The sequence below is a fragment of the Salvia hispanica genome, chromosome 4 (assembly GCF_029641045.1).
Source record: "Salvia hispanica isolate PSC_SH4W2 chromosome 4, Shi_PSC_v1, whole genome shotgun sequence".
Taxonomy (NCBI): domain Eukaryota; kingdom Viridiplantae; phylum Streptophyta; class Magnoliopsida; order Lamiales; family Lamiaceae; genus Salvia; species Salvia hispanica.
Genome location: NC_142695.1, coordinates 21885673 through 21912414, shown reverse-complemented (window position 1 = coordinate 21912414; position 26742 = coordinate 21885673). Strand labels below are relative to the sequence as shown.

Sequence of the window (26742 nt, the reverse complement as noted above, 5' to 3'; positions counted from 1 at the left end):
TCTCGTTTTGGTTTCGTACAAGCTTCGATCTCAACTCACAACTGTATTAGAATGTTAGTGTTAAAATTAATGATATAATTCGATATTATACGTTTATTCTAAAACTATTAATATTTGGGCACCAACGGTTAAAGTTGTCAGTGTGGCATCAAAGTAATTAGTGTCGTGTTGTTGCAAGAGTCTTTTATATCGAACAATTGTTATCCTAATTATCCAAAACATTTAAAACGCTTTAATTTATAAATCGATTAAATTTATACTTTAACTTGTGAACCACTTTTTTTAAAACATATCTACACGTAATCTTAATTTATTCTTGTAAATTTTAATTATCAACACATGTAACTAAATCCGCATAACAAATTAATACTCCATCTCAGCCCTATACTACTTATTTTAATAATGGTCCGTCACAAGTATAAGAAATAATTCTCCATCTTTCCCAATAGCTATTTATTTTAGTTAATGGTTCATTACAAAATAGAAAATTTGTGTACAATTGTACCGTCACCTAAATCAAGTAATTAAAATGAGAACTTTCAACTTAATTTTTGTTATCTTATTATATTCTGATTATTTTAGTTCTAACAGTCAGATGTAATAATCAATTACACATGTTAATTATGGCATTATAAATTACCATTTTATTAAAAATTCGTCTGAATGAATAGTAAAAGTCAACCATTTTCGTCACTATATGCCCATCACTTTATTTCATTAGCATTTAAAATTGAGGAATTTATACATGGAGTACTAGTATAATAACTAGGCCAAATTTTTTTATTACGGTGAAGCCCAAAATCGACCCTTACTTTCTTATTTCTCACAATCACTCTTCCACGTTTTGTTTCTATAAATGCATGTACATCTTCGCTAATTCGGTATTCCTATAAAAAATTAAAAATAGAAAATTTGCTCACCTAAAAAGGCAGCTGTTTCCGATGACGGCTGCAGCAGACGGTGACGACCTGTCGTTCGGAATACCATTTTTGGCTGAGTCAGCTCACCAACACCAACTCCGCCGCCACAACTCCGGCTCGGGGTCAACATCTTTCTTCAAAACATGCTTCAACGGCGTTAATGCTCTATCAGGTTTCTAACTACAGTACCTTTTCTAATATTTTTTTCTTGTTTGACACATGTTTATTTCCAATTTTCTCATTGACTGGATTTAAATATTTCCTCATTTGAAGTGTGTGAAAATTAGGCCAAATTGTCAAATAAATCACAAAACATTTAGACCTCTCCTCTTTTAAAGTTTTTAAGAGGGGCCAAATTGATTATTAATATGTTTATATTATCTTCTCAGTTCTCGCGAATGGAAGTCTGATGTTCATTCAGGGTCACATCGATGATAATTCTCTTATTCTTGTCTACTTCATGTGTGATTGAAGTCCAATGTTCATTCCGGCCCACATGTGCGGGGTGTGTTAAAATCCTTTGATTCTATCCAAGATTAATTTAGTTATGATCTTATTTAACATCTATATAGAAGTGTGGATAAACCTCCTTTGACGAGAACTTTGAAGGATTAAACGACTCCTTTCTAATAATTATTAAATTCTTGGTCTATCTCATGCTTTTCAAAATAAATAAAAAAATTAATCACAAAGTCAATAGTTAGAAATTTTTTCAATTTTGCCATCCTTCGAGTTTTCGGTTTAAAACATGTTAAACCGACGTGTACTTTTAAAAAATTCACATTTTCATGATATATATTTTAAATTTTGAAAATGTGGGATGAACCAAAATTTAGGCCATATTTCTTTATTTATTGTTACTCAAATATATATTCCCAATTTTATAGATGCTATATATTATTCCGACTAAAATATTAGTACTACGTTTTAAGTTTGTACTAGATCCAACTATTGAGTATTTAGTATGTTACGATAAAGCAGTTTGTTAGAAGAAAAAAAAAACAAAAAACAAAATATGATATAATTACACATTTTAATTATTTTTTATTTTTTTTTTCCACGAAAAATAGTCTTATTTTGTCATTTCGAGATGTTCATAAAAAATAGTCTCATTTTATAAAATGAAAAATTTCTATCAAATAATTTAATCACTTTTTCTCCCTTTTTCTTATACTTTAATCACTTTTTTCTTCTCATCTCTCTTAATTTACCCACTTTCTATCATTCTCTCTTACTAGACTAATTTCTTATTAAACATATGTCATCCACAAATAAAATTATTTTTTATAAATAAAAGGAGTAATATTTTATACTATCAGATAAAATTAAAATAAATAAGTTATCTATCCTACTAATCTTTTCCTAACCACTCCATATTGGTGGCAGCCGTTTTGTCCTTTTCTTACGAAAGTATACAACTAACTCTGTTTAATTAATATCTATATGAAATGCATGGATTACTAGACGTGCATTACATATTGACACTCTTATCTCTAACCTTTCATTTATCCATTTGAGTAGGACGGATGTGCTGTGTCATACATTACACATATATATTTTTAATTACGTTCATTGTCTTGACAATCACAAAAAATACAAGATTATGCTATTTCTAAGCCATTGACCTTTGACCAGAGTAATATAACCGCTTCCATCTAGTTTTTCATTTATGCTCTTTCTATTTTACATTTTTAAGTAGTCGTACATAGGTAGTTTATGGAGTACTATTATTTTATTATTTTTTTTATATTTTATCCCACTTATTTTTTATTAGAATTGTATGAATTTGAATTTGTTTCTATTTTTTATTTAGATATTACTTTGCATTTTATTTTTTATTTTAGTTATTATTATATGACCTCAAAAATGAATTTTGTTTAAGATATACATTAAATACCGTATTATTTATTTTTAATGTGGTAAGTATTCATTTAATAAAAACTCGCACTCTGATTTAAAATTTCTGGATCCGCCACTGCTTAACTATAAGAATTATATATGGAGTATCTTTTTTCATGCGTAAGAGAACAGTCATCTAGTTCATTCATTTTTTTAGAGAATTCAACAGGAATGAATGAGTTAAGTGCAATCAAGGTGACCGTTTTTTCTCTCATATGAAAGATACTCCTCCGTCCGCTATTAGGAGTCACATTTCTTAGCGGCACGAGTTTTAATAAATGCTATGAAAAGTGGAAGGAAAAGGGGTCCCACTTGTATATATTAGTTTTATATGAAATATGGGTGGAATGAGTTAGTGGAAGGTGGAACCCTATTACCATTTATGTTAAAAGTGAACCAGACCTCCTATTCATAAACGGACTAAAACGGAAAAAAAAAAAGGACTCCTATTCATGGACGTAGGGAGTAACTCTTATAGTTTGGGAATATTTTAGATCAAAAAAGTTTTAGAAAATGCAAAAATACTTCCTATAATATTATATTAATGTCTAAGGATGTTTAATTATAGTTAAAAAAATATATATATGTATGTATTATTTCATCCATTTCCTATTAATTGACACAAATTTTCTTTTTTGTTCTAGTCCTTTGTCCAAGTTCTAATGAATACTCTTGTTTACGAATTTTGACCAAAATTTTATTTTTTTCAGGCGTAGGAATACTATCAGTTCCTTATGCTCTGTCATCAGGCGGATGGTTGAGCTTGATACTGCTCTTCCTCATTGCTGGTTGCACCTACTACACATCTCTACTAATCAAAAGATGCATGGACTTGGACACAAACATCCGAAGCTACCCCGATATAGGGGAGCGAGCATTCGGGTTGAATGGGAGGATGTTCGTAGTAGTAACAATGAACATGGAGCTGTATCTTGTGGCAACCGGTTTTGTGATTCTTGAGGGCGATAATCAACAAAATTTATTTCCGTCCTTTGGAGGAGATTTTGTAACCGGGAAACAGGCGTTCGTTCTCATCGTTGGACTCATCGTGCTACCTACTGTGTGGCTAGACAACATGGCCATTCTTTCTTACATATCCGCCACTGGAGTAGTCGCTTCCTTTTTGCTCATCGCTTCTGTTTTGTGGTCTGCTGTTTTTGATGGCATCGGATTTCAGGAGCAGGGCACTATGTTTCAGAGCAGAGGAATCCCTACCGCGATTAGCCTATATGCGTTCTGTTACTGCGCACATCCGGTTTTTCCAACGTTGTACACTTCCATGAGAAACCAAAAGCAATTTTCTAAGGTTAGGTTATGAAACAGTTAGTTTTGGCGCCAACAACGGTAGTACTTTTGTCATTGATCTTGACATATATGATGGTTGCAGGTTTTGCTCGTATGCTTCCTTTATTGCACCATGAGCTATGGTTCGATGGCTGTCCTAGGGTATCTGATGTTCGGGTCAAAGGTGCAGTCTCAGGTGACATTGAATCTCCCTACTAACCTGGTCAGTTCCAAAGTAGCCATCTATACTACGTTGGTCAATCCATTGGCTAAGTATGCTTTGATGGTGTGTCCAATTGTGAAAACTCTCGAGAGGCGATTCTTGGTGGGGCGTAGTAGACGGTGGAGCATATTGATTAGGACTGCATTGGTGGCGAGCACGATATTTGTGGCCTTGGTTGTGCCTTTCTTCGGGTATCTAATGTCACTGGTGGGGGCGTTTCTGAGCGTCACGGCCTCAATCATACTGCCTTGCTTGTGCTATATGAAGATCTCGGGGATCTATGTTAGAATCGGGAGCGAGTTGATTGTGTTGTGTGGGATTATAGTGATTGGTATTATTGTGCTTCTAGTTGGTACTTATACAGCTTTGTTGGAGATTTTGAGCCATTCGATTCCATTTTGATTGTGTTTTCTAATTTGATGATCGTGTATTCCTGTAAAGAATATACTTAATTATTAGTTGTTGTTGTAAATTTATTGATTATTTCAATTAGCAAGCTTACTAATATCATGTTATTAAGATGAAACTAGATTTAAATTTCTTTAGTCTTCTACCTCAAGTGAGTGAATAAGGTTGTACTATGGGTGTGAATTATCAAAATTACATCCTCCGTCCGCCATTAGGAGTCTCATTTCTTGATTGCACGGATTTTAAGAAATGTTAAAAAAAGTGGATGGAAAAAAAAGTTAGTGAAATAGGAGTCTCACTTGTATATATTAATTTTAAATGAAATGTGAGTGGAATGAGTCAGTGGAAGGTGAAACCTTAAAACCATTTATGGTAAAAGTAAAACAGAACTCCTATTCGCGGACGGACTAAAATAGAAAAGCGGGACTCCTATTCGCGGACGGAGGGAGTAATGAACATGGGTTGTGCACTAAAGAAGTCCAGATATACTGCTGAGTCAGTCATTTTCTCGGTTTCAACCCAGATATACTGCTGGGTTTATTTGACCCACAGTCGGTGACCCGCTCTGATACCATGATAGAAATCTATGGTGAGATTTATATATTGATTTCTGTTATCTTTGTACACCAATCAATGTGAGATAGTTGTAATATACTCCCTCTGTCCCATTAGAAATGAAACGTTTCCCTTTTGGGTTGTCCCAATAAAAATGAAACGTTTCATAAAATTGAAACAACACTATCTCTACTTTTTCGTTTCTCTTACTTTACTCTCTTTTCATTAACTCACAAAACAACACTGCATAAAATCTCGTGCCGAAATCCAAATGTTGCATTTTTAGATACGAATTTATCATTAATTTTTAGTTTCAATGGCTAACACTACTGTCTTTAGTTTGGAATTTTAAAAAATCTTACTATAAAAATATGTGAAAACTAAGTTAACATGTTGAATTAAATACTTCCTCTGTCCCACTATAAGTAAGGCATTTTTCAGCTGCTGTTTTGCGAATATGATAATAAATAATTAAAGTAAAGAGAAAGTAAAGTAAAAGAAAGAATAATATAGAAGATAGTTATATATATATTATTCTCTTACTTTGTTTACTCCATTCTAATTATTTATTAGCAAAACAGCGTCTGAATTGAAACGTCTCACTTGTAATGGAACGGAGGGACTAAATGAATTTGAATCCAAAATTAATGATAAATTCGTATCTAAAAATGTTTGTTAGTGATTTAATTCAAAATTAAGCGGATCAAATAATCGTCGCACGTCTTGGATTTTAACGCTTTTTTATGAAGTTGCGGCTTTATTTATGAAGTAAATGTTCCATATAGCAAGTATGTATTCCTTTATTAAAATCAAATCTTTAATCCAAACGATTGCTTAACTCTAAAACAGAACGTCTGGAACAAGTTAAGGCTTTAATTATCGAGTTTTGGCCATTATTTTGAATATAATAAGTATTGGGCAATATTCTAAAAATTTAGAAACTTCGGGTGATGATTGTAATATTACATAATGTTTTAATAACAATCACATATGGCCAATCATTATAGTGTGATTATGATATAGCTAATTGAATGATTTATGAGGAGTTTTCAATATATCCAATTGATTTTTCAAATCTATTACTAAATGTATCCAATTGATTAAATCATAAATTAATATTCATTTTAATTATTTTTGATTACCTAGAAAATGCATTTTTATTTCTATAATGTTTAGTGGAATTTAAAACGTTTGAGGAATTATTGGTGGCCTTTAGTTTTTATCTATAAATACATGTTTTTCATCATAGAATTATCTTTTCAGTTTAAACATTAGATAAATTTCAAAATTGCTTCGTCAAAGATTCAACTTCAGCGGTTGACAACAGGAGCTCTTCTGCAACGGTTAATGGAGATGGAGGCGGTGGAGATATAGTCCTGTAAAAGGTGAAGAGCCGAAGACGCGAGTCGGATGTTGTGGAGAGAGGGTCGTGTAAGAGGAGGTGAAAAGAAAATAGTTTGAAGATCATTCTCTATTTGAGTGTTTTAGTTCGTAGTTAAGTTTTTTTTAACGTTATTTTGTTTTATTTTATTTTTTATTATTTTGTTTAAATATTTTTCATCTTAGCTATAATAGTTTTTTTTTCTCAAATAAAGAAATCGCAAAAGCTGACTATCTATGACATTTGGAAGCTAAAATTGTACGTTTGTCGCCAACTTTATTACTTCCATAGGTTTCATGCAAAGAAAACACCCAAAGTCAACGAAATAGTGAAAGGAAGCAAAGAAGACGAAGAACATAAAATACCACATTCTTTATGCGCACATACATAAATCATCAAATTGGTGACTAAAGAGGAAAATAGGACTGAGGTAAAGAGTCAACGATAGTTTCGGCCTTTCGAGTATAAATAAGCAGGAGAGAGGAAAATAAATCATCATATTGGAGACTAAACCACGTACATAAATCATCAAATTGGAGACTAAAGAGGAAAATAAGACTGAGGTAAAGAGTCAAAGATAATTTCAGCCTTTCGGGTATAAATAAGCAGGGGAAAGAAGTTACAATGCGCTGATGGTGAGTGTTTTGTGAATTTTTGTTTTATTATTTTTATTTTGCTATTTTTATTAATGTACTTTTACGGTTGTTTACAAATATAAGAATTATTATTTTATCTACTGAGATTTGATCTCCTCTGCGACGTTATATATGCGCGACATATCTACATATTCCGAAGTGGAGTAATAACTTATTTATTTATTATTCTTAATGTTTTCTCTACCATGTAAACGTAATATCATCTCTATCAAGGATCCACGGCCGTGAACAAACCTATCTACATATTCCGAAGTATGGACAATACCTGCATCACAAATTTTTTGATTCATCTTCAAATACTCCCAAACATCATCCCTGCGGAATTTATCACTCCCGCATCAAATTTTTTTGATTGATTTCAAGTTTGGGCGGTGGCTAAACAAAAATGAAAATCCCCAACGCCCATAAATCGAAAAAGGGATAAGTGGATATAAGAAATTTGTTGTCACGCTCTGCAATTATTATGCAATTTTAGGAGGAGGAAGAGAGTGGAAGGGGTTTTACATCTCGTGCTCCGCAATTTTATGATTTCTAAAATTTTGGAAGAAATAAGAGATCGGAAGCTAATGTACTAAGGAATTTCAATTTGGAGAATGAAATCATGAAATATGGAATTGTTGGGTTATGCGTAATGTTGATGGAGAGTTAGACACGGAGGAAAAAAAGAGCAATTGTGCGAAACTGTAGAGAGAGAAGATGAATTAGATCTGGGAATTGTTTTTGACAGACTTGAGTAAATGGTGAAGAATCTGAAGAGAGAATATTACGAATAATAAATTAAAAAAAATATTATTCCACTTGGCAGTCGCTCATATATCGTCGCCCATGTGATCAAATCTCTTATTTATTAATGTTTAGTTTTATTACTCCCTTCATCTCACTTTAGTAGTCCCATTGACTTTTCTGTCTTCGTTTATAAAAAAGATAATAAATAGTTAGAGTGGAAAAATGGTAAAGTAAGAGAAAGAATAATGTAAATAAGACTCTTCTCTACATTATTCTCTCTCTTGCTTTACCATTTCTTCACTTTAACTATTTATTATTATTTTTATAAAACGAGTGCAGAAAAGTCAATGGGACTGCTAAAGTGGGACGGAGGGAGTATTATTTATACTTTTTATTTGTTCTGTAATTCATCATTTTATCGTTTTAAGAAGATATTATTGCCCCCTAATATTTTATTTGTATATTCAATATTTTATTAGATTATATACTCTTGATATATACTCCTATATTTTTTTAATCTTATGTAATGATATTGTCACTTATTTTAATTTATTTATTCATGATATCAAGATAATAGTACAAAATATTTTAAGTGCGCAATGGACATGGGTTAACACTGGTTTTTGATAATGTCGCAATTGGTTACAAGACGAGAACAAATCTTGGGAATAATCTGAGTGTAGTCCTATTCATACACAATATGTTTATATATGAAATAATTTATTGACATAGTGTTTATATGCTATATTACTATACTTTTTATCTAATAAAGTACTCCTTCCATGTTATAATAGATGGACTTTTTTTTTTAGTTTGTCCATAAAAAATATTATATTTCATTTTCGAGAAAAGTTCTTCTCACATATCAACAGGTAAAATTATAGATTTTCTCCCAATTTAACACACAAACCAACATATAGCATCTATTATGGGTTTAGGGGGGTTTAGTATAATGAGGAGGTGTCAGGATTGTCATTTAGGAGTAGTTAGGGCCTATTAAATGAGAATTTCATATGTTTGCATTGTCATTTAGAGCATCCGTAATATGATGGATATTCCGACGGACTAGCACTAGGACTAGCCAAAAACACTTTCTGCCACGTCACTAGTACTAGCTACTGCACTGTCAAATCACTAGGACATCTCACTGCACAATAGTGGACAAGCACTAGGACTAGCACTAGCACTAGGACATCCCAACAAATAAATTCACAAATTCACAAATACGGAATTAAAATTTCGACATGAATACGGGAAAATGCAACCATTTTAAATAAATTATAAAAAAAAACATACATAAAAATTTAAAAAAAAATTACATAATAAAAAAATTAAAAAAACTGATAGTCCGTCGGGAGCCCACAATAGCGGACTAGCTCCTTATCCGACGGACAAGAGGTTGTCCATCGGGCTCGTCCGTCACCTGCTAGCTGGTCGCAGTAGTGGACTAGCGCGACGGACGAGCGGCTAGTCCGTGCTCCAATCCGTGCGCTAGTCCACTATTGTGGATGCTCTTAGAATTTCTGAGTGGCCCGTGGAATTGGCAATGAGTACGTGGTTACCGTGTCTTCAAAAAATGGTGTGATACGTAACTAGCGTGAACGGTTATTGCCTTCATGAATAATGAATTTACCAATGAGCCTAGATTTTGAAGACTCTTCTTAATACTATTCTCTATTTTAACTATATATTAGTATGATTTTTATAAAACGAGTGTGCAAAAGTGACCGGAACTACTAAAGTGGGACGGAGGGAGTATAATTTAGTTAATGGACAATATTGAAGTTTAAAGTAGAGAAAAAAAAGTAAAAATATGATAGTTATTAAGAAATAATTATTTAAGAAACTTTTGAATTTTAAATTGTTGGGGAGCCCGAGATTAGCAATGAACAAATTGAAAGGATAGACGAAGACATCGAGCAATATTGATGCACTTTTTTTTAGCACTAAAACTAACTGCAAATATACAATGTACGGAACACACTATAACAAAAGTCAGTACCAAATATCCAACATGAGGAATATGATTACAGATTGACCACCACATACTCAACCCCATATACTATTTGGAGGAACATGGTTTCGGGGTTTGTAGTAACTAAAATTAAACAAATTAAAGTAAGTAAACAGATGTTGCAATAAGAGGATACAAGATATATTTAGAGATATGATTTTGCTACTTAATCTAATTAAAACACAATTAAGACATCCAAACAACGACTATAGAGTTACTAGGACGAGTCACCTAATTATTCAAGCCAGTGAAGATAGATTACTAACATTAAGTTTATTAAATGACCACGCAAACTAACAAACTGGAATATGTGGATTAAACAACCACCAGATAACATGAAAACAAACATTCACAATAACATGATCATGAAAATACACACATGCATAAGGCATGCATGCATTATAAAAAGCAACACCAAACAAACCACACAAAGAAAGCAGGCAAACAACAAGAAGAAGACAAACGGACAAGAAAAGTCAATGGGTGTTGATAAAGCGAGTGATCACTTCAAACAGCTTCCGAGTCTCCTCTGCCACTTTGGGGTCTGAATCAACGGCGACCTTGTTGAGGTAGAAGCTATGGCCGACGTCGTGGCTCGTAAACAGCTCAATCTCCTTCCCCGCCTTCTTCATCGCCTCATAGAACTCCATCTCCCTATCCCTCACCAGATCATGATCCGCCATGCAGTACAGATACGGCGGCAGCCTCACCGTCTCCAGCGGCGGCGCCGCCTCCCCCATCGGGCACGTGATCGGGTGCTCCTTCGTGGCCCCCTCCGGCAGCGCCATCTCCAGCATCTTGTCCATCATCTCCGGCGTCAGAAACGGCGTCTCCGCCTTCTCCATCTCCGACTTGCTCCGCTGCGTCCGGCAGAAGTCCGTGTGCATCAGCACCGCCCCGGCCAGCTTCACCCCCGCGTCCCCCGCACGCGCCGCCACCTGGTGCGCGATGTTCCCGCCGGAGCTGTCTCCGATGAGAAAAATCCGGCCGAAGTCGGCGGCGCCGTCGAGCCAGGGGTGGTGGGGCCCGGCCCGGGCGAGCCACTCGAGGGCGGAGAAGCCGTCGTCGCAGGCGGCGGGGAGGCGGTGCTCGGGGGCCTGGCGGAGGTAGGGCGAGACCACGATGGCGCGTGCCTCACGCGCCAGGCGCTTGTAGACGGTGTAGTACATGAACCAGTCGGCATCGCTGAGGCAGAAGCCGCCGCCGTGGAAGTGGACGAGGAGGGGGAGCTTTTCGGGGTCGTCGGGCTTCTTTTCGGGTAGGTAGATGCGGACTTTGAGGCCGGAGTCGGTGGTGGCGTCCGCGACGGCGACGCCGTCTATGAAGTCGTTGTGGGGCGGCACGGGGTCCATCATGAACTTGACCGTGGGTGGACCGGTCCAGGTCCGGTCCACCGTGCCATCGTCGAATATTCGGAGCCAACCGGAAATCTTTTCCACCACTTTTCTCTCTTGCGACATGGTAGATATAGTAGTATATTGAAGATTAGATGTTGAAGAAAATGGATGTGTGTTGTTTTGCTTGAGAATGCATGACTAAATTTATATAGGTGATTATGATATGATACACCATGATTTCGTTTTATTTTTAAATTTTATTTATGTCGTATTATAGTCAACTGACTATTGTACACCATTTGCTTGATGATATGAAATAAAGTGGAATATAATTACTACTCCTATAGTATATAACATTAAATTTCACTAAATTTTTTTGGAGTTTATGACGTTATAAGATGTACTCCTATAACTACTACTCTCTCCGTTCCATGTAATGGAGACGTTTCTTTTTGGCACGGAGATTAAGAAAAATTGTGTTAGGTGAATTAAGTAAATAGATAATAAAGTGAAAAATGAAAAAGGTAGAGAAATAAAGAGAGAAAAAAGTAAGAAAGAGTAAAGTAGGTGTGGAAAAATGTGTTGACTTTTACTAAAAGAGGAAATGACTCTATTACTATGGAACATACAAAAATGACAAAATGACTCTATTACTATAAAACTAAGAGGGCATTAGTTTATTAATAACGTGACAGCACCATGGGTTGCGAAAGTAACACTTTATCTACAGCTTATTAAATAAACACACGTCACTAACCCAAGCTTATTATTTGGATTGGGAATAATTGACTTCTTGTGGGTGGTTAACTGAGCGAATTAGTTTGAATTATTCAAATGGAGTACAAAATTATGTTAAACATGCTTTCGCTTTTATAATTGTTTTAGTTTATTTGTCTATTTTAGTTTATTTGTCTATTACTAATAGTTAAATACTTTGAATTTTAAGATTCAAAAGTAGTTAACTCTAATGATATTTTGATTAATTATTCAATATCTATATCTTATTTTATTAGGATTATTCATATTCCTAATGATTTTGATTGTTTGGCCTGATCGAATAATTCACTGCAGTGTTCATAATCATTATGAAGAATTGGTCCGGTGTGTAATCCACAATACGCATGCTTAAAGAGAAGAATTAAGGTTATATTACATTCTTTCCGTGATTCATATTCCTTTTAAGGGGTGTTCCAAAGTAAGCGAGTCATTTCTTTTTTTGGATTATCTTTTACTTTTTTTTCTCTATTTTTTCATATATTTTATTTCATTCTCTTCACTTAACTAACAAAATTCTATTTTCTTAAAAGGTGTGCCCAAAAGTATGTCTCACTTGCTGAGAAACGGAGGGAGTTACTAAAAATGGAAGCACATTTATCTCTGCTTGATTCCCTCTTTTATACTTTATTCTCTCCATTTAAAATATAAAATAAATTGCATAAAATCTTATGTCATCCAAGAAAACGGGTTATCTTCTTTGGGGCGGAGGGATAAAGAGAAAGAGATCAAATGAAACTTATAATGCTACATGCAAGTAGAAAAGAGGAACATTTTTTAGCTTTTTATTCACAAATATCTACCGCTTTGTATTTTTATTGAATCCTTATATGATTCAAACTAGATGGAGCAAAAAAATTGATTTATTTGTGTATCTGTTGTTCAAGCATTCAAATGAATTATCAAACTCTAACTATAAATTAATAAATTATAATAGTAACTAAATATTTCTGATTTTGAACACTAAACTATATTTTTGAAAATGAATAAATCTTAATTAAATATTGACTAACTTCTAATTAACTATTATAAATAATTAGTTAAATTTGAATTAATAAATCCTAATTAAATAGTGACTAACTCTTAAACGAGTTTCACGCATATGTATTGGAATGATTATATGACCCCTTTTTATCGGCAAGAAAGAGCCTAAAGCCTGAAACGACAAACCATAGTGAAGATATATGGAATTCAAACTGGGGCCTTCATTATCTGCTAAAGGTGAACCAATATCAAAAAAGTTATGCTAAAGTTAGTACTAACTGTTGGAACTTAGTAGCTCAATTTATCGATTCCATTAATTTTGATAAAGGATAATTAAGAACATTGTGATTTATTGACTTAATATTTATTCGAGTCTTATCACTAAATAAAGTTGAATTACTGATGTAATTATCGACTGTGGCCGATTCCTTCTGATGGTACCAAAGGATAACAGTCGACGATTTTGATGGATTACCGACGGAATTTTGGTAATCCGCAGCTTAAAAAATTTCCAATGGGAAAATTGTAATTGCTTACGGAAAATTTCGTTGGTAAATTGTATAGTTAACAATGAACTTAATAACTAATTAATTATACATATATAAGAGAGATTTCAAGACACGTGTTGGGTTTTGTGGAAAAATTATTTTAGTTGAATTGTATTAATTATGAGATTCGGTATAGATTTGGAAAGTACATTTGGTAAGGATAATGGCAAAATCGCTTATTACTACTACATTTTGTTATGTAATTTTATAACTCCAATTTCCAAACACAAAAATTTAAAATGTTACTCCATTTGGAAGGAATATAGTCTTCCAGGAAAAAAAGACATTTTTAATTGAAACTGTTATTGGAGAAAAAATTACGTAATTCACCTTCATATATATCGACGGGCAACGCCAAGGGTTCGGAGAAATAATTTGTTTTAGTACGACATCTCTCCATAAAAAACTAATTTTATTTTTCTAATTTTGGTTGTCATAAAAAATTAGTCTATATTTATTTATGGTAAATTTTTTAAATCTCGTGCCAGAAAAAATATCCAACTGCCTTGAGACAGAGTGGGTGTATTTATTTCTTAATTTTCATGCTAAAAAAGATGTCTCTATTAATGAAACCATTTAAACAAATTATTTTCTCAAAAGTCAAAAGTAAACCCCTGTGCATCATCCATCTGTGTATTATGTATATGAAGGTGAGTTAACGTAATTTTTCCTTTTAAAGTAACAGTTGCAAATAAAAATTAGTACTTATAATTATAATTTAATCATGACAAATGCATTTTACAGTTGGATATATTGTAATATGTCTCATTTTATAAAACACAAATCATAATTCAACTTGTTAGGTATGTGGATCCACTTACTGCTATATCCATTCAAAGAGGATTCACATTTCCTCAGTCAATTATGATAATTATTTAAGACTGTAAAAATTAATACTAGTACAAAAGATTTTTGAATAATATATTTGGTTGATTAAGACGGCCTATATAATTGGGTTATTATCTAATAATCTCACCCCCTTCACTAAGTTTACTTTTTAAACATCGGATCCTGGGCTACTTAAAGAATTTACAAGTACTCCACTATTTTTCAAAATCTCAAGAAATCATTGATAATAGTGAAACTCATCTATATAAATATAATGTCAAGGGTATTCTAGCCTCCGTTTTTCTACAAAAATAAAATTAGCTATTGCGATTGCTTGATCAATATAATTTTATGATAAAATACACAACATAATACTCCCTTCATTTGATATTAATGTCTTAATTTGATTTCATACAGGTTTTAAAAATTGTAAAAAAGTAAGCGGAAAAAATCAATGGAAGATAAATCTTATTTTTATATTAAACTTATAATAAAATATGAATGATTTAAATTAATTGAATATTATAAGTTATCAAAAATAATAAGTGGAGTATAAATTAAAATATGTAATTATTGACATTTCAAAATGACAAGACCTTGAATAGTGGAGGAAATTAGTAATAGTTTAGAATAACATCTTAATACTACTATTAATTAGTCTAAAATGAGGAAAATAAAATGAAGGACTGTGAATATGGGGGAGACGCCGGAAATTACAGCTCCTTTTAATAAGGTTATGAATTAATAAATCCTAATATTAAACTGATGAGTTCTAATTTAGATAGTAATTATAGTTATGAAATAATAATCCTCATTAACTATTTATTAAATTCTAAATTAACTATATAACAAATACTCCCTCCGTCCACAAAAAATAGACCACTTTTGTCAATTTTGGGACGTCCACAAAAAAATAGATCACTTTCTAAAAATGGAAAGTTTATCTCTCATACTTTTCCCACTTTTTCTTCCCTCTCACATACTTTACTCACTTTTTCTCCCTATCTCTCTTACTTTACCTATTTTTTCTCATCCTCTCTCTTACTTTACCAATTCCACATTAAAATCTGTGTCATACACAAAGTGATCTATTTTTGGTGGATGGAGGGAGTAATAAATTATACTCCCTCCGTCCCAAGATAAGTGACCTACTTCTTTTGGGCACGGGATTTAAGGAATAGTATTTTAATAAGTTAAAGTGGAGAGAGAAAAGTATGAGAGAGAGAAAAGTATGAGAGAGAGAAAAGAGAATAAAGTAAGTGGAGAATAAAGTAAGAGAGATGACTTTTTGCTAAAAATGGAAATAGGTCACTTATAGTGGGACATCCCAAAAAAGAATACAAATCACTTATCTTGGGTTGGGACGGAGGGAGTATTCAACTTTTGATCTCCTAAAACGAGTTTCACGCTGCACGCAATGCACTATGTATAAATTATTAAAGCACCTTTTTTTGGCAAAAAGAGCTTTAAAAGCGTGACGGACATTGCGACAGAAAATTTCCAGAAATAGGATCCAAAATGGGGTCTTCGTTATTTGCTTTTGTCGGAAAAGTTATGCAAAGTACGTTTATGAGTTGATGGGTTTCCTAGACCGTATTAAATCCTGCAATTCAATTCTAGATGTATAATCATGTGATAATTAATCATAATAAACTTTTTAATTAAAATAATCTCATAATTTTATCTTAGATTGTAGTATTATTAGAAATGAGTCACTTACCTCTTAAAAGACCTTATAAGGGAAAGAGTTGTCCATATTTATATAGAAAAGTTAGAATCATCATCAAGTCGATGTGGGACAAGATTTTAAAATTTTAACATATATCTTTATACTCCTCCCGTTCCAAGTTACTTGAGTCGTATTTCATTTTGGATTGTCCCAAGTTACTTAGTCATTTCTATTTTTAGCTAAAAATAAAACATCTAAGCTCACCTACTTTATTTTTTCTTTTACTTTACTCTCCCTTTTTTCTCTTACTTTATACTCTTCTACTTTATTTAACTCATTAAACACAACTTTCTTAAATCCCGTACTGAAAAGAAACGCCTCAAATAACATGAAAATGAGTACTATTTTATCTAGGAACTCTGAACACCACCTTAATTTATTTAATTTATCTTTTGAGCATTGCGGGAAATTAAAACTTATAGAAACTTTTGACAAGGAATACATGCACTAGCTGCAATTATATACACAATCTGTCCGTTAAACAAGAGTTCCTGCACTTTACACTTTTCTTTTTAATTATCACATAAAAAATGTTATATGTATATGGTATTTTTTTAAATTTTTCTCTCACATTAGTATAAATATACTCTTATTATTTTCTCTTCCCCCAAAACAATATCTCCTAAAATTCTTATCATTAACCAAGTATATCATCTATTATGGGACAGAAGAAGTACTAAAATATAAAGACGTCAATTCAACCCAAATTTAATGAACTAGTCTGATTAGCCCGATAAAATTAGACAGTTAGGGCTGAAAAACTAAAACATATCCCTTTTTAGAAATTCCCAAGATAAATTCATCATTTCCTTTTTTTTGACATTTTCTCTCTTGCTTTTTCCTCTATATTTTATTCACTCTCATACTTTATTCTTTTCCACTTAACTAATAAAATTTCATTTTCTTAAATCTCGTGTCAAAAAGGAGTGCATCACTTAGTGAGGGACGAAACGAAGTGAGTATCTAATAAAAGTATTTAAATATGTTTACCATCCACTAAATTTCAATTTCATCTATCATCCATTGAGTAACTATATTTTACTATCCACTTAATTTTAATTGATTACGCGATTTATAAGAATAAAAATTTGGATGTTGGGCTGGGCCTACATCCTCTTCTTTAATTTTTGAAAAAGATTGGAATTGTCACCTGATTCCCAGCCCATAATGGTTGCCCTAAATTAGTTATTGGGCTGGGCCTTTTTCCACTTTTATTTTTGTTTTCTAAATTCTTTTGCTGAAAATGAATATAAATTGTGTTCAATACTTAATTTCCCGGGAAACAATACCCTTGGCGCCAAAAAATCGCCGGAATTGCACTTTTAGGAGGGCATAATAATCTCTCTTTCGCCTAAATTACTCTATGGGAAGATTAGCTGGTTTTCGCCCTCCACAATTCTCCGAGGTAAGATTTATTTATTTTCAATTGTTCCATCCCCTTTGCTTCGCCACTGCAATCTATGTTTTCTGCGAAATTGTGATTTATTTTTAGTTTTCTGTATGGTCGAATTCGTATTTCTTATCTTGGGCATATGGCAGGAGGATACGTGGTTGCCTGTCTGGCTTCAGCAATGCAATGAGGAAGGGTTCGATGCCGAGACCATGGAGGAAGATTACATAACATTTGAGAAGCGGGTTGAGGTATGGTAAAAGCAGAATTTCTCTTATATGTTTTGTTAAACTTCGTGCTGCATATACTAGGTGTTTTCACTTGTTTCTCATTTGGTCAATGCTAGCTCGATTTAGTAATATAGATCAACTTTTAAAATGTACATGTGAAGTGTATACTATTTGTTGAAGTTGCTGTTGCAATAGGGGAGTTTATCAGATCAGGCGGCAGTCAGTATTGAAATGCTTAAATGGGGAGCAAAAACATGGACAGGAATTAAATGGTTTTGTTGCTACTTAAAAGAAGTAGTGTACAACCAATTTCAGCTTGTTGTTTCTGCTGGAGACAAATGCCAGATATCTTTTACTTATGCAGTGAAAATTATTTATGTCATATTCTACTAGAAAATTTATCTCTTGGAGCCATAATCTCATGAATGTATTTAACAGGAATTTAGAGACTTTAACAGTGGAGATTCGTTGAGGGACAAAGGTGGATGTGATATTGGTCAATTATTTATCTCTGGAACTGATAGTTCTCCCTTCAGTTGTGCTCACTCTGCTAATGATGTAAGTTTCATCTGATAAAATGGATTCAGTTTTCCTTTACCTTCGTTACAATAGATAGATGGGGATTTGTCCGTGACTGTGAGTTTTTTATATTCCCAATCTTATGTTCGAAATCTATTTAAAGAAAGTGGTAAAGAGGTAGACTTTGTGTGCATTTAATGATGAATGATAATCCTACACTGAAACTTTTATTCTCCTATTCTTCCTCTATTTTCTCTGTTATGGCATCTATGCAATAATGCATCATCATCATTAACTAGCCCAAAAAAGATGCATTATTTTAGGCTGCTTGAATAGGTTAGAAAATGTTATGTACCTATCCCTTGTCCAGCTTAAGCTAGATGATAAATAGAGTGTTTGTTCGTGATTCTAAATGTTCTAGACTGTAACTATGACTACGTCTGACATTATATTATTTTTCATACATAATGCTAAAACGGTATTTGTGCTTATCAAGTTATGATGCTGTTTCTAGTGAAAAATAAATAAGGTCAAGAAACATTGGTAACTATTGAACTGAGAAATCGTAATGTGGCTATCTTCCTCATATTGTCCCACGAGCTGTTGCACACTTTTTGACTGTATCCTAGGACCTTTTTCTTGTCCATTATTGTGAAATCTATGCTTTACAGTACATTCTTTACCAGTTGAAAACATATTATGTACAGAATCTGGCTTACATTATGTCTTTTCTTTCTGAAGGTAGAACACTTTTGTCTTTGTCTGTCATCAGATAGTGATTCAGAAAATGCAGTTCTAAGTTATGATGCATGTGAAACAGAGCGTAATTATCCTGTTGTGGCTCAACCTATTGGAACTTTAGAAGTTCGGAAGGATGCTAATTTAAGTACATATCCGGATGCTGGTGCAGTAAATTGCACTCTAATGGAAGAGTCGGAGAGGGATGATAAAAAGATCGAACTGCTGAAGTTTAATGACAATGTACATTTCTCTGAAGCTGCATCTGATGCCGTAGAGCTTTGTATTGCAGCATCTGAAGCACTGGTCATTAATGAATTAATCAACAGTGATTCACTTGAAAAATCTTCCTCAGCTTCAGCTATACTTGAAGCTTCCCTTAAGCTAAAGCAAGCACGGTTGGAAGTTTGGGAAAGCACCTTTGCTCACTCATTTTCCATGACAAGTGACATGGATAATTTATCTGACTTGGATGATGTAACTATGGAAATTGTGTATGAAGATGCTGGTATTCACTTCAGTGAGTTGCCTGGAAATGAGTTAAGTGTATCTCGAGTTAAGGATACTTTGGAATCTGAGCATAATGATGAAGTTGAACACAAGAATACTAGTGCTTCTGTTTGTGAAAATTCAGGTAACTATAATTTTGACAATGGCATACAATTGAAAAAGGCTTTTGCTGCCGTATATAGTGGCAGTGATGCACAAGAGATGGTAAATTGTAGTCTATCTTGTGATGTGGGCACTGATGCTGGTCACTGCAATGATTTCTCGAGGGCTGTTAAATTTCAGGAAAACTGCATTCCTTCAGTTTCAGCAGAGGTTCGGAAAATTGTAATCCTGATTCAAATTTCTCTGTTGACAATTTTCCATCTATGTTTCAATAAACCATATGCATTGCATGTTAGACAGGCTATTGATTTGTAAAGTTCAGGGGAGGGCAATAACACAGTAAAGCAATATGATATCAAAATGAGAATTCGTATACACAGGCTGTTCCCACAATTTTTTTCCTTAGTTTATTGTTGGCAAGATTCATATTAAAACATTATAATAGTGTAACTGAATTATTTGTTTTGGTGAAACACCTCCGATGCACATGCACTTGGTGTAGCTGTAGCGTTGAAAGTTTCCCTGGCAATATAACTTATCCTGCCTCACAAGATCCAGATGACTTTTTCCTTTTCTCTTTTTGATCCGCAGCCTCTGAAGAGTAGGTTTCAGTTTTGAGTAAATGTTGTCACTTCTGAAAATTTCAATGCATACTGAACATTAGCTTCTGCATTGCCATTTAACCCACTGGCTGCAGCTATCCTGGTTTTCCATGGCAATCATCGGCATTGGGTTGCATAGTAACTTTATGCATTTTAGTTAGTAATTTGTTGATAGGCTCAAATGTTTGTTGAGACTTAAAATAAAACTGTACGCAATGGGCTGGAAGCATAGCATCTTCCTGATAACATCAAAGTTCTGTGGTGATGTTTTAAATAAATTTTGATTGCATTTGAGTTTTTCCTTTTGTTTAAATGTGATTTAATTATTTATAAAATTTTCAAATGCTAATGTAAACTTTCAGCACCTTTAGTTTTGTACAATGCACTGATTACTGTTTTGTCCAATCTTCAGGAAGTCAATACACTCACACCAGAAAGCAATCCAAATAAAAGTTATGTGAGCTCTTCTCCTATTATGAGGCTTCGAGATAGGGGTACAGTTCTTTTTACCTATTCCCTCTCTTTTATTTCGTTTGAAAACAACTCCGAGCACAACTAGTCAATTCTCTTCTCTTTGCAGAAAACGATTATTGTATACCAAACATTGTTCAACAAAGGTTCCAGAGCCGTTGGCTTGGTGGATGGTCAAGCAATGTAAGTAAATGTTGATGTTGCATTTTTGTCTCATCAAACTATTATTAATAAATTACGATTTCTGATACATGTATTAATATGATAAAAAATTTCTATTGGAACAACTTTGCACAACCTTAAAGAAACTCCTCTACTAAGTGCTTTTTGGTTTAAAGTAATTTATTTAGCACGTAAGCACTTTGCGTACTTTGCCAGTGTTCACTTAGTACCTTCTAATATGTTTTACCTTAAATAAATCGTCTGAATTTCTCTTTCGGTATTCCTTTAGTAACTGGTAAAAAACTTGATAGAATTAGAACTACAAGCTATTAATGACCTCAAGAAAAACTTTAACTAATCTGAACTCAATTTTTCTTTTGGTATCCCTATAGTAACATGTAGTATATGATTTACTAGCAAAAAACTTAATAGAATTAGTATAACAAGCTCTTAATACCTCAAGAAAAACTTTAACTAATCTGAACTGAAAGTCTTAAGACATGCTTTGGTAAAACTGAAGCAACAATTTGGTAATAGGAGAGTGACAAGTCATCTCTATTTTTTTTCTCAAAAATGATTAGTGTGTTTGTTTGTCTCTTCTTTTTATCTGTGAGTTAGTTTTGACCTTCCCTCTTTTGCATTTCTTATTATGTACATCTATGTCTGCAGAATGAAGTGAAGTGTGCAACTAAGAAATGCAGCATTCCAAAACCTTTTGTTGCTCAAACTAGCTTTTTGTCAGAATCTGCATATACTGCTCCAGATGTGAACTCATTTGTCCAGAATCATGGTAAACAGGCCTTAGTAGCTTCTCAGCTGAGCATACGCAGCGAAAATTTTTCTGGAGCAAATGATGTTATGTTGCTTTCTCAAGATGTAGGATCTTCAAGTGCATCCTTGGTGGACCCCCTTTGCTCAGCTGTGCCATCTAGTATTCCTGAAAATCTGTGTTCTTTACCAAATCTAAACTATGGAGACCCAGTTGTTCCTATTACAATTGAACCTAAGAAAGACAATGTGCTACATACCCCTTATATTTACAATATGCCAGCTGAAGAAGAAAATATTGCCAGGCAAACAGCTGATAACGATGTCTCAGAGGATAAAGTTTCTAGGCGATCAGCCTCTCTTAGGGATTATAGTGTGTCGTTGCCCAGTCACACTATTCTTTCTGGAAAAGATAGTCTTCAGAAATGTTCATTTCTGATAGAGGTGAAGGCTGGGGCTGACCTACAAATTCTAAGTAAAGAAAATACTGCTCAAAGTCTATCTCCTGTATTTGGCCATAGAACAGAATCCCACTTCCAGGATTCTATTTATTGTAGGCAAAATTTTGTTGAAGAAACACAACTAGAAAGCTTGGTGAAGCACTTTCCCTGTGATAAACTGCAGCCAAAGCTATTACAATGTGAAAATCAAAGTACCCAAAAGCAACCAACGCGGAAACGAGTTCACTTTTCTGAAAAGGAAACAAACATTCCAGACAACAAAAAAGTTCGGAAGTTGCAAACTGCATCAAAACCTTGTAAGATTAAAACCCTGACTTCCAAATGACTCATAAATTTGAGTCGCTGATAGTTCTATATTAACGACTTTTAACATCTTTGCAGGCTATTCTACTAAAGCTGCGAAAAGGTTAACTAGACCCAGTGCTCATCTTGAGTCTAGAGCTCAACAGATGGACAGATATTTAAGAGTGAACTTGGATAAGAAGAAAAAAAGGTTGATATTTCAGCATATGGAATTTTTGCTTACTGGATTCTCTCAGCAAAAGGAAAAGGAAATTGATGGTCTCATTAGAAAATATGGTGGCATAGTTCTCTCTCAAATTCCATCTGCAAACGCAAAGGGAAAGAGAAGCTCTAGGTCCAAGTCTCGGGCCCTTCCAGTTGTTTTATGTTTAAAGAAGGTTAGGGCCGACTTTAATGTTTCTTTCAATCTTCAGCTGTATATAAAGCATGTATATATTTTTCTGCGTAAATTTTCATCCCATCGTTTGGAAGGCTGCCCATCAAATATCAAGAAAAGAAGACAAACTTTCAAAGGACATAAATTTGGTTTGTAGATTAATCATTTCACTAGGAGTCGAGGGGGAAATTATTAGGGGAGTTTCTCAATGATGAACTCAGAAAAACTGCATTATAAGGATCATGACATACGAAGAGGCTCATAACTTCTTATTAAATGTCTTTCCTACAATTGGTAACTAGAAATGTAGCTCATATTTCTGGATTAGAATTAGAAGAGGAGTTAGTGAAAGTTGAGTTTGCTGAACTAGGACTCAGCACCTGGTTCTGTTTTGTTTCAACATCTTAGTTTCTATACATTTTGAGTATTAGATATTTCTTCCTAGTTGCAAAATTTAAGTAATAATATTGGGAGCAATGGCCACTATTTGAATGCAAAACTATGTTATTTTGTCTTTTGACATTTAATATGTGGCATACAAGTTTTATTCGAAAGCAGAATATGTTCCTACATTAGGTATCTACTTTACAAAACCTGATATTGCCCTTCATAAATATTGAGTTGCATTTTACATTGTATTATAAATTTATTCTACACCTAAAAGATGGCTACTACTACCTCCGTCCATTAAAAATATAACTATTTCCATTTTGGTTCATGTCTTAAAATTAGAAACTTTCTATTTTATGCAACTTTTTTCTCTCTAATGAGGTGGACCCATTATCCACTAATAATACTTCAATCACTTTTTCTTTCCATCTCTCTCTTACTTTACCAATTGTGCATTAAAAATTTTAAAGGACGGAGATAGTAATTGCTAATATTCTCTTGCAGTGTGGAAATGTCTAATTCTTGTTCTTTTGCTATCTCAGATACAATCATTCAAGTTTTTGTATGGATGTGCTGTGAATGCATATGTACTCAGAGTTAATTGGCTTATTGATTCCATTGCAGCAGGTTTTGTCGTGCAGCCAAACAGGTATGTTTGTGATATGTTGTTAAGAGTAATATTTCCTTTCATGTTTCTTTCAGGTAAATACTTCAGTGTACCAAATAATAATGACATTTGATTGCTGCATCTATATGTATTTTTCTGATCCTGAAAGTTGTTTCTCCAGGAGAATTTATAGTAGACACATGATCAGCGGAGTAGGATAATTAAAATTGACATAAAATATATTACATGTTCTAAATTAGTAGGAAGCCTTCTGTGCACAGTATATCTATTGGTAAAATAACATTGCTAATTTATTAGACAATTTTCTCAAAATGAGAAGGTATGTAGGTTTGTGCACTTTGACATTCCACAAATGGACATGTCGAGTGATTAAACATTTAAGACTTAAGAGGCTTTGCTTCAACTTTCCTTACAAACCTATGCATTCTGTACATTGCTTGAGTAGATACTCACTCACCTATCACCTATCAATGAATAGCAGTGGACATAATTATACTTGGCCCATCTTATTAAGCAGCATGCTATTTAGTATCGGATACCTTATGTTTATATGTACATAAGGTTTTGCTTTTATCCTCTTCTTTTAGGGTATAGGGTTTAGTGCTTTGGCTGTGTAACTAATAAACTTTTTGTATCTTTTCCCTCAATCTTAATCAATTTGACATGTATCCTATGAATTACTACGTGCCACCAATCCCTTATTGTTAAGGTTCTTAACTTTTTGTCCGTTCTGAATTTGTTTATGGTTTCTTTATTAATTTTTCTTTGCATTTTTTCATTTCATCATGTTCTGATGTTTCAAATTTCAGGTACATGATCCTGCCCATGAATATAAGCAGAAATGACCAAGTTTATACAGCTGTCAAGTACAACACTCATTCTCTTGTTTTTAACAATCTTGGAGTCATGCTTCATGGAAAGACCAAATATTTTACAAACATTACTACCATTCTCAAGGTATGATACATATGCTTGTATACTATTATTTTGAAACGATATGCATGCCAAAGAGCTTTGGATTCTTGTAATTTTTATGTTTTTGTCGCCGACGACATCCTGTGAAATTGTATGGTGGGATTGGGGAAGTAATTGCCCGAAATATACTAATGGACAACATTGCCTAGACAATTATATATTCCTTCTTGATATTAGATTCCTTCATTTTTCTGTTTACTCGTAGTAGGTCCATAAGGTTTAAACAGCATAAATCTGTTCATCTTCATAATTTGGCAGTAATTTGAATGTGGTTTATCTACTCATGCATGATAAGATGCTACTATCTCATTTTCATGACGGAAAACTCATGGCTCTATCCTTATTTGATCTGTATCCTGGTCAGCATGGTGGTGGGCAGATTTTCAAAACTCTGCAAGGTTTGATACAGACTCTTGAGACTGGGAAAATTTCAATGGCTGTACTTGTTGCTGAGGAGGAGAGTTGTGCTTCTCGTCACTTGAGACAATGTGCCATGGACCAGAATATACATGTAACGGTTAGTTATTGATGCCATCGGTCTCATCTCATGCTGCAATAACTCTCATTTGAATTGGAAAATGAAAAGGACGTATTAGGAAAATGAAAAGGACGTATTAGGAAATGCCCACAGGGATAATGACACATGATTTTTTAATCTTATGCAGTCGGTTTACTGGATCATAAAGTGCTTATTTGCCGGACAACTTATTCCGTTGGAGGAGAAAGGGAATTCACGGCATTCACCTGCTATTCAGCTTCAAAGGCACCTAGAACCCTTGGAATTGAGTCAAGAAATATGATTTTTTCCATTGTGAGGTCTTTGTAAGTACTTCATTTTATTTTTGCAATTTGAATTCATTGCAATAGTTGAAGCTAATGAGCCTGGTCCAGTCTTGTCCAAACTATATACATTCTTGCTTCTCTAACTGTTTTGAGCTCAGCTTAATATTTTTATCCTTCCCTTCTCAATTACCTAAGAAATCAATGTCCATTTTCCTCTTATCTTCTACATAAGCATCAAGGTTATCAACTTATATAGTTATCCTTGAATTCTAACACCATGGGGAATGATGTGCACATCACAACCCTTCATTGATTTTTATGTAAGTTAGATTATTTCCTTTTATTCATGAATGGGGGCTGTGATGTCCACAGCATCCACTGTGCCACAGCAGGGGATCCAAACCCCCGGAGTTCTAAACTAGCTAATATAATTGGAGAGTGGTTGTAGGATTATAATGATAGTTTGCTTTTTGCCAACAGGAGCAATACTCCAGAGAACAACAACCTTCCATAAGCCCCGGAGTTTCTAAATGAGCTAATATAATCGGAGAGTGGTTGCGGTTTGGTCCTTGGAGGTTCGATTGTTTCATGCTACTTTGATTCCAATTTGTTTAGAATGAGCGTAGTTGGAACTCTTGGATCAAGAAGCTGCTAAATCTCAGCAAAAATCTGAAAACATTGGCCTTCATAATATCGTACGTGCGAAAATTGAAACATTATTACATATATGCATTGAAAAAGTTGATGAAAAAAGCTCATTAGCGTTGCAGAAGAAATCCAGTTACAGTGGTCTGCAATAAGAATCACCAGTCAGTTTGCTGTAATATGCGCCACAAGGGGCATTGATGCCAGCAGCACGAGACTCGATTTGTCAGTAGTAAGTGAAAATAGCATATGTATAAACCTATTTACTTATTCTTCTTATGATTCGATTTATTTGTGAATAGCTTGTATTTGTATGATCTTTTTGTCAAAATGTTAAAGGATTATTATTAAATAATGGTCTAATTTTCATCCAACTTTCCTTTATATTTCTTAAAACCTGCACGCGCTAGAAGATGTTGTGAG

General features: G+C 33.8%; 3 protein-coding genes across 7 annotated transcripts; 2 read left to right on the top strand and 1 right to left on the bottom strand.

The window, feature by feature from the left end:
* Nucleotides 1–896: 896 nt before the first annotated feature.
* Nucleotides 897–4802, top strand: LOC125196701 (amino acid transporter AVT1J-like). Its single transcript, XM_048095311.2, has 3 exons — nt 897–1092; nt 3530–4125; nt 4207–4802. The coding sequence occupies exons 1-3, from the start codon at nt 942–944 to the stop codon at nt 4726–4728; spliced, it is 1269 nt and encodes a 422-aa protein (XP_047951268.1). The 5' UTR covers nt 897–941; the 3' UTR covers nt 4729–4802.
* A 5520-nt stretch (nt 4803–10322) lies between these two features.
* Nucleotides 10323–11597, bottom strand: LOC125192643 (putative carboxylesterase 17). Its single transcript, XM_048090267.2, has one exon. The coding sequence runs from the start codon at nt 11524–11526 to the stop codon at nt 10543–10545; it is 984 nt and encodes a 327-aa protein (XP_047946224.1). The 5' UTR covers nt 11527–11597; the 3' UTR covers nt 10323–10542.
* A 5947-nt stretch (nt 11598–17544) lies between these two features.
* LOC125192293 (uncharacterized) lies at nt 17545–26682 on the top strand. Of its 5 annotated transcripts, none has more exons than XR_007171355.2 (14): nt 17545–17671; nt 17806–17907; nt 18325–18444; nt 19147–19965; nt 20770–20851; nt 20938–21011; nt 21660–22515; nt 22601–22899; nt 23831–23937; nt 24726–24873; nt 25256–25408; nt 25557–25713; nt 26155–26369; nt 26445–26682. XR_007171355.2 is itself a non-coding variant. In XM_048089831.2 (14 exons), the coding sequence occupies exons 1-13, from the start codon at nt 17630–17632 to the stop codon at nt 25689–25691; spliced, it is 2853 nt and encodes a 950-aa protein (XP_047945788.1). In that variant the 5' UTR covers nt 17545–17629; the 3' UTR covers nt 25692–25713; nt 26155–26682. The 5 variants fall into 5 exon arrangements, 3 of the variants coding, with proteins under 3 accessions (XP_047945788.1, XP_047945787.1, XP_047945786.1); XR_016129029.1 differs by having other exon boundaries at nt 26437–26682; XM_048089831.2 differs by having other exon boundaries at nt 21660–21780; nt 21865–22515; nt 26155–26682.
* Nucleotides 26683–26742: the final 60 nt, after the last annotated feature.

Bases quoted from the DNA above. Each gene is read 5' to 3' on its own strand.
- LOC125196701 (XM_048095311.2), top strand. From the start codon at position 942: ATGACGGCTGCAGCAGACGGTGACGACCTGTCGTTCGGAATACCATTT. The intron at 1,093-3,529 runs GTTTCTAACTAC...TATTTTTTTCAG, and splicing joins CGGCGTTAATGCTCTATCAG to GCGTAGGAATACTATCAGTT. The intron at 4,126-4,206 runs GTTAGGTTATGA...TGATGGTTGCAG, and splicing joins ACCAAAAGCAATTTTCTAAG to GTTTTGCTCGTATGCTTCCT.
- LOC125192643 (XM_048090267.2), bottom strand. From the start codon at position 11,526: ATGTCGCAAGAGAGAAAAGTGGTGGAAAAGATTTCCGGTTGGCTCCGA.
- LOC125192293 (XM_048089830.2), top strand. From the start codon at position 17,630: ATGGGAAGATTAGCTGGTTTTCGCCCTCCACAATTCTCCGAG. The intron at 21,012-21,659 runs GTAAGTAAATGT...CTATGTCTGCAG, and splicing joins TTGGTGGATGGTCAAGCAAT to AATGAAGTGAAGTGTGCAAC. The intron at 24,874-25,255 runs GTATGATACATA...TATCCTGGTCAG, and splicing joins ACATTACTACCATTCTCAAG to CATGGTGGTGGGCAGATTTT.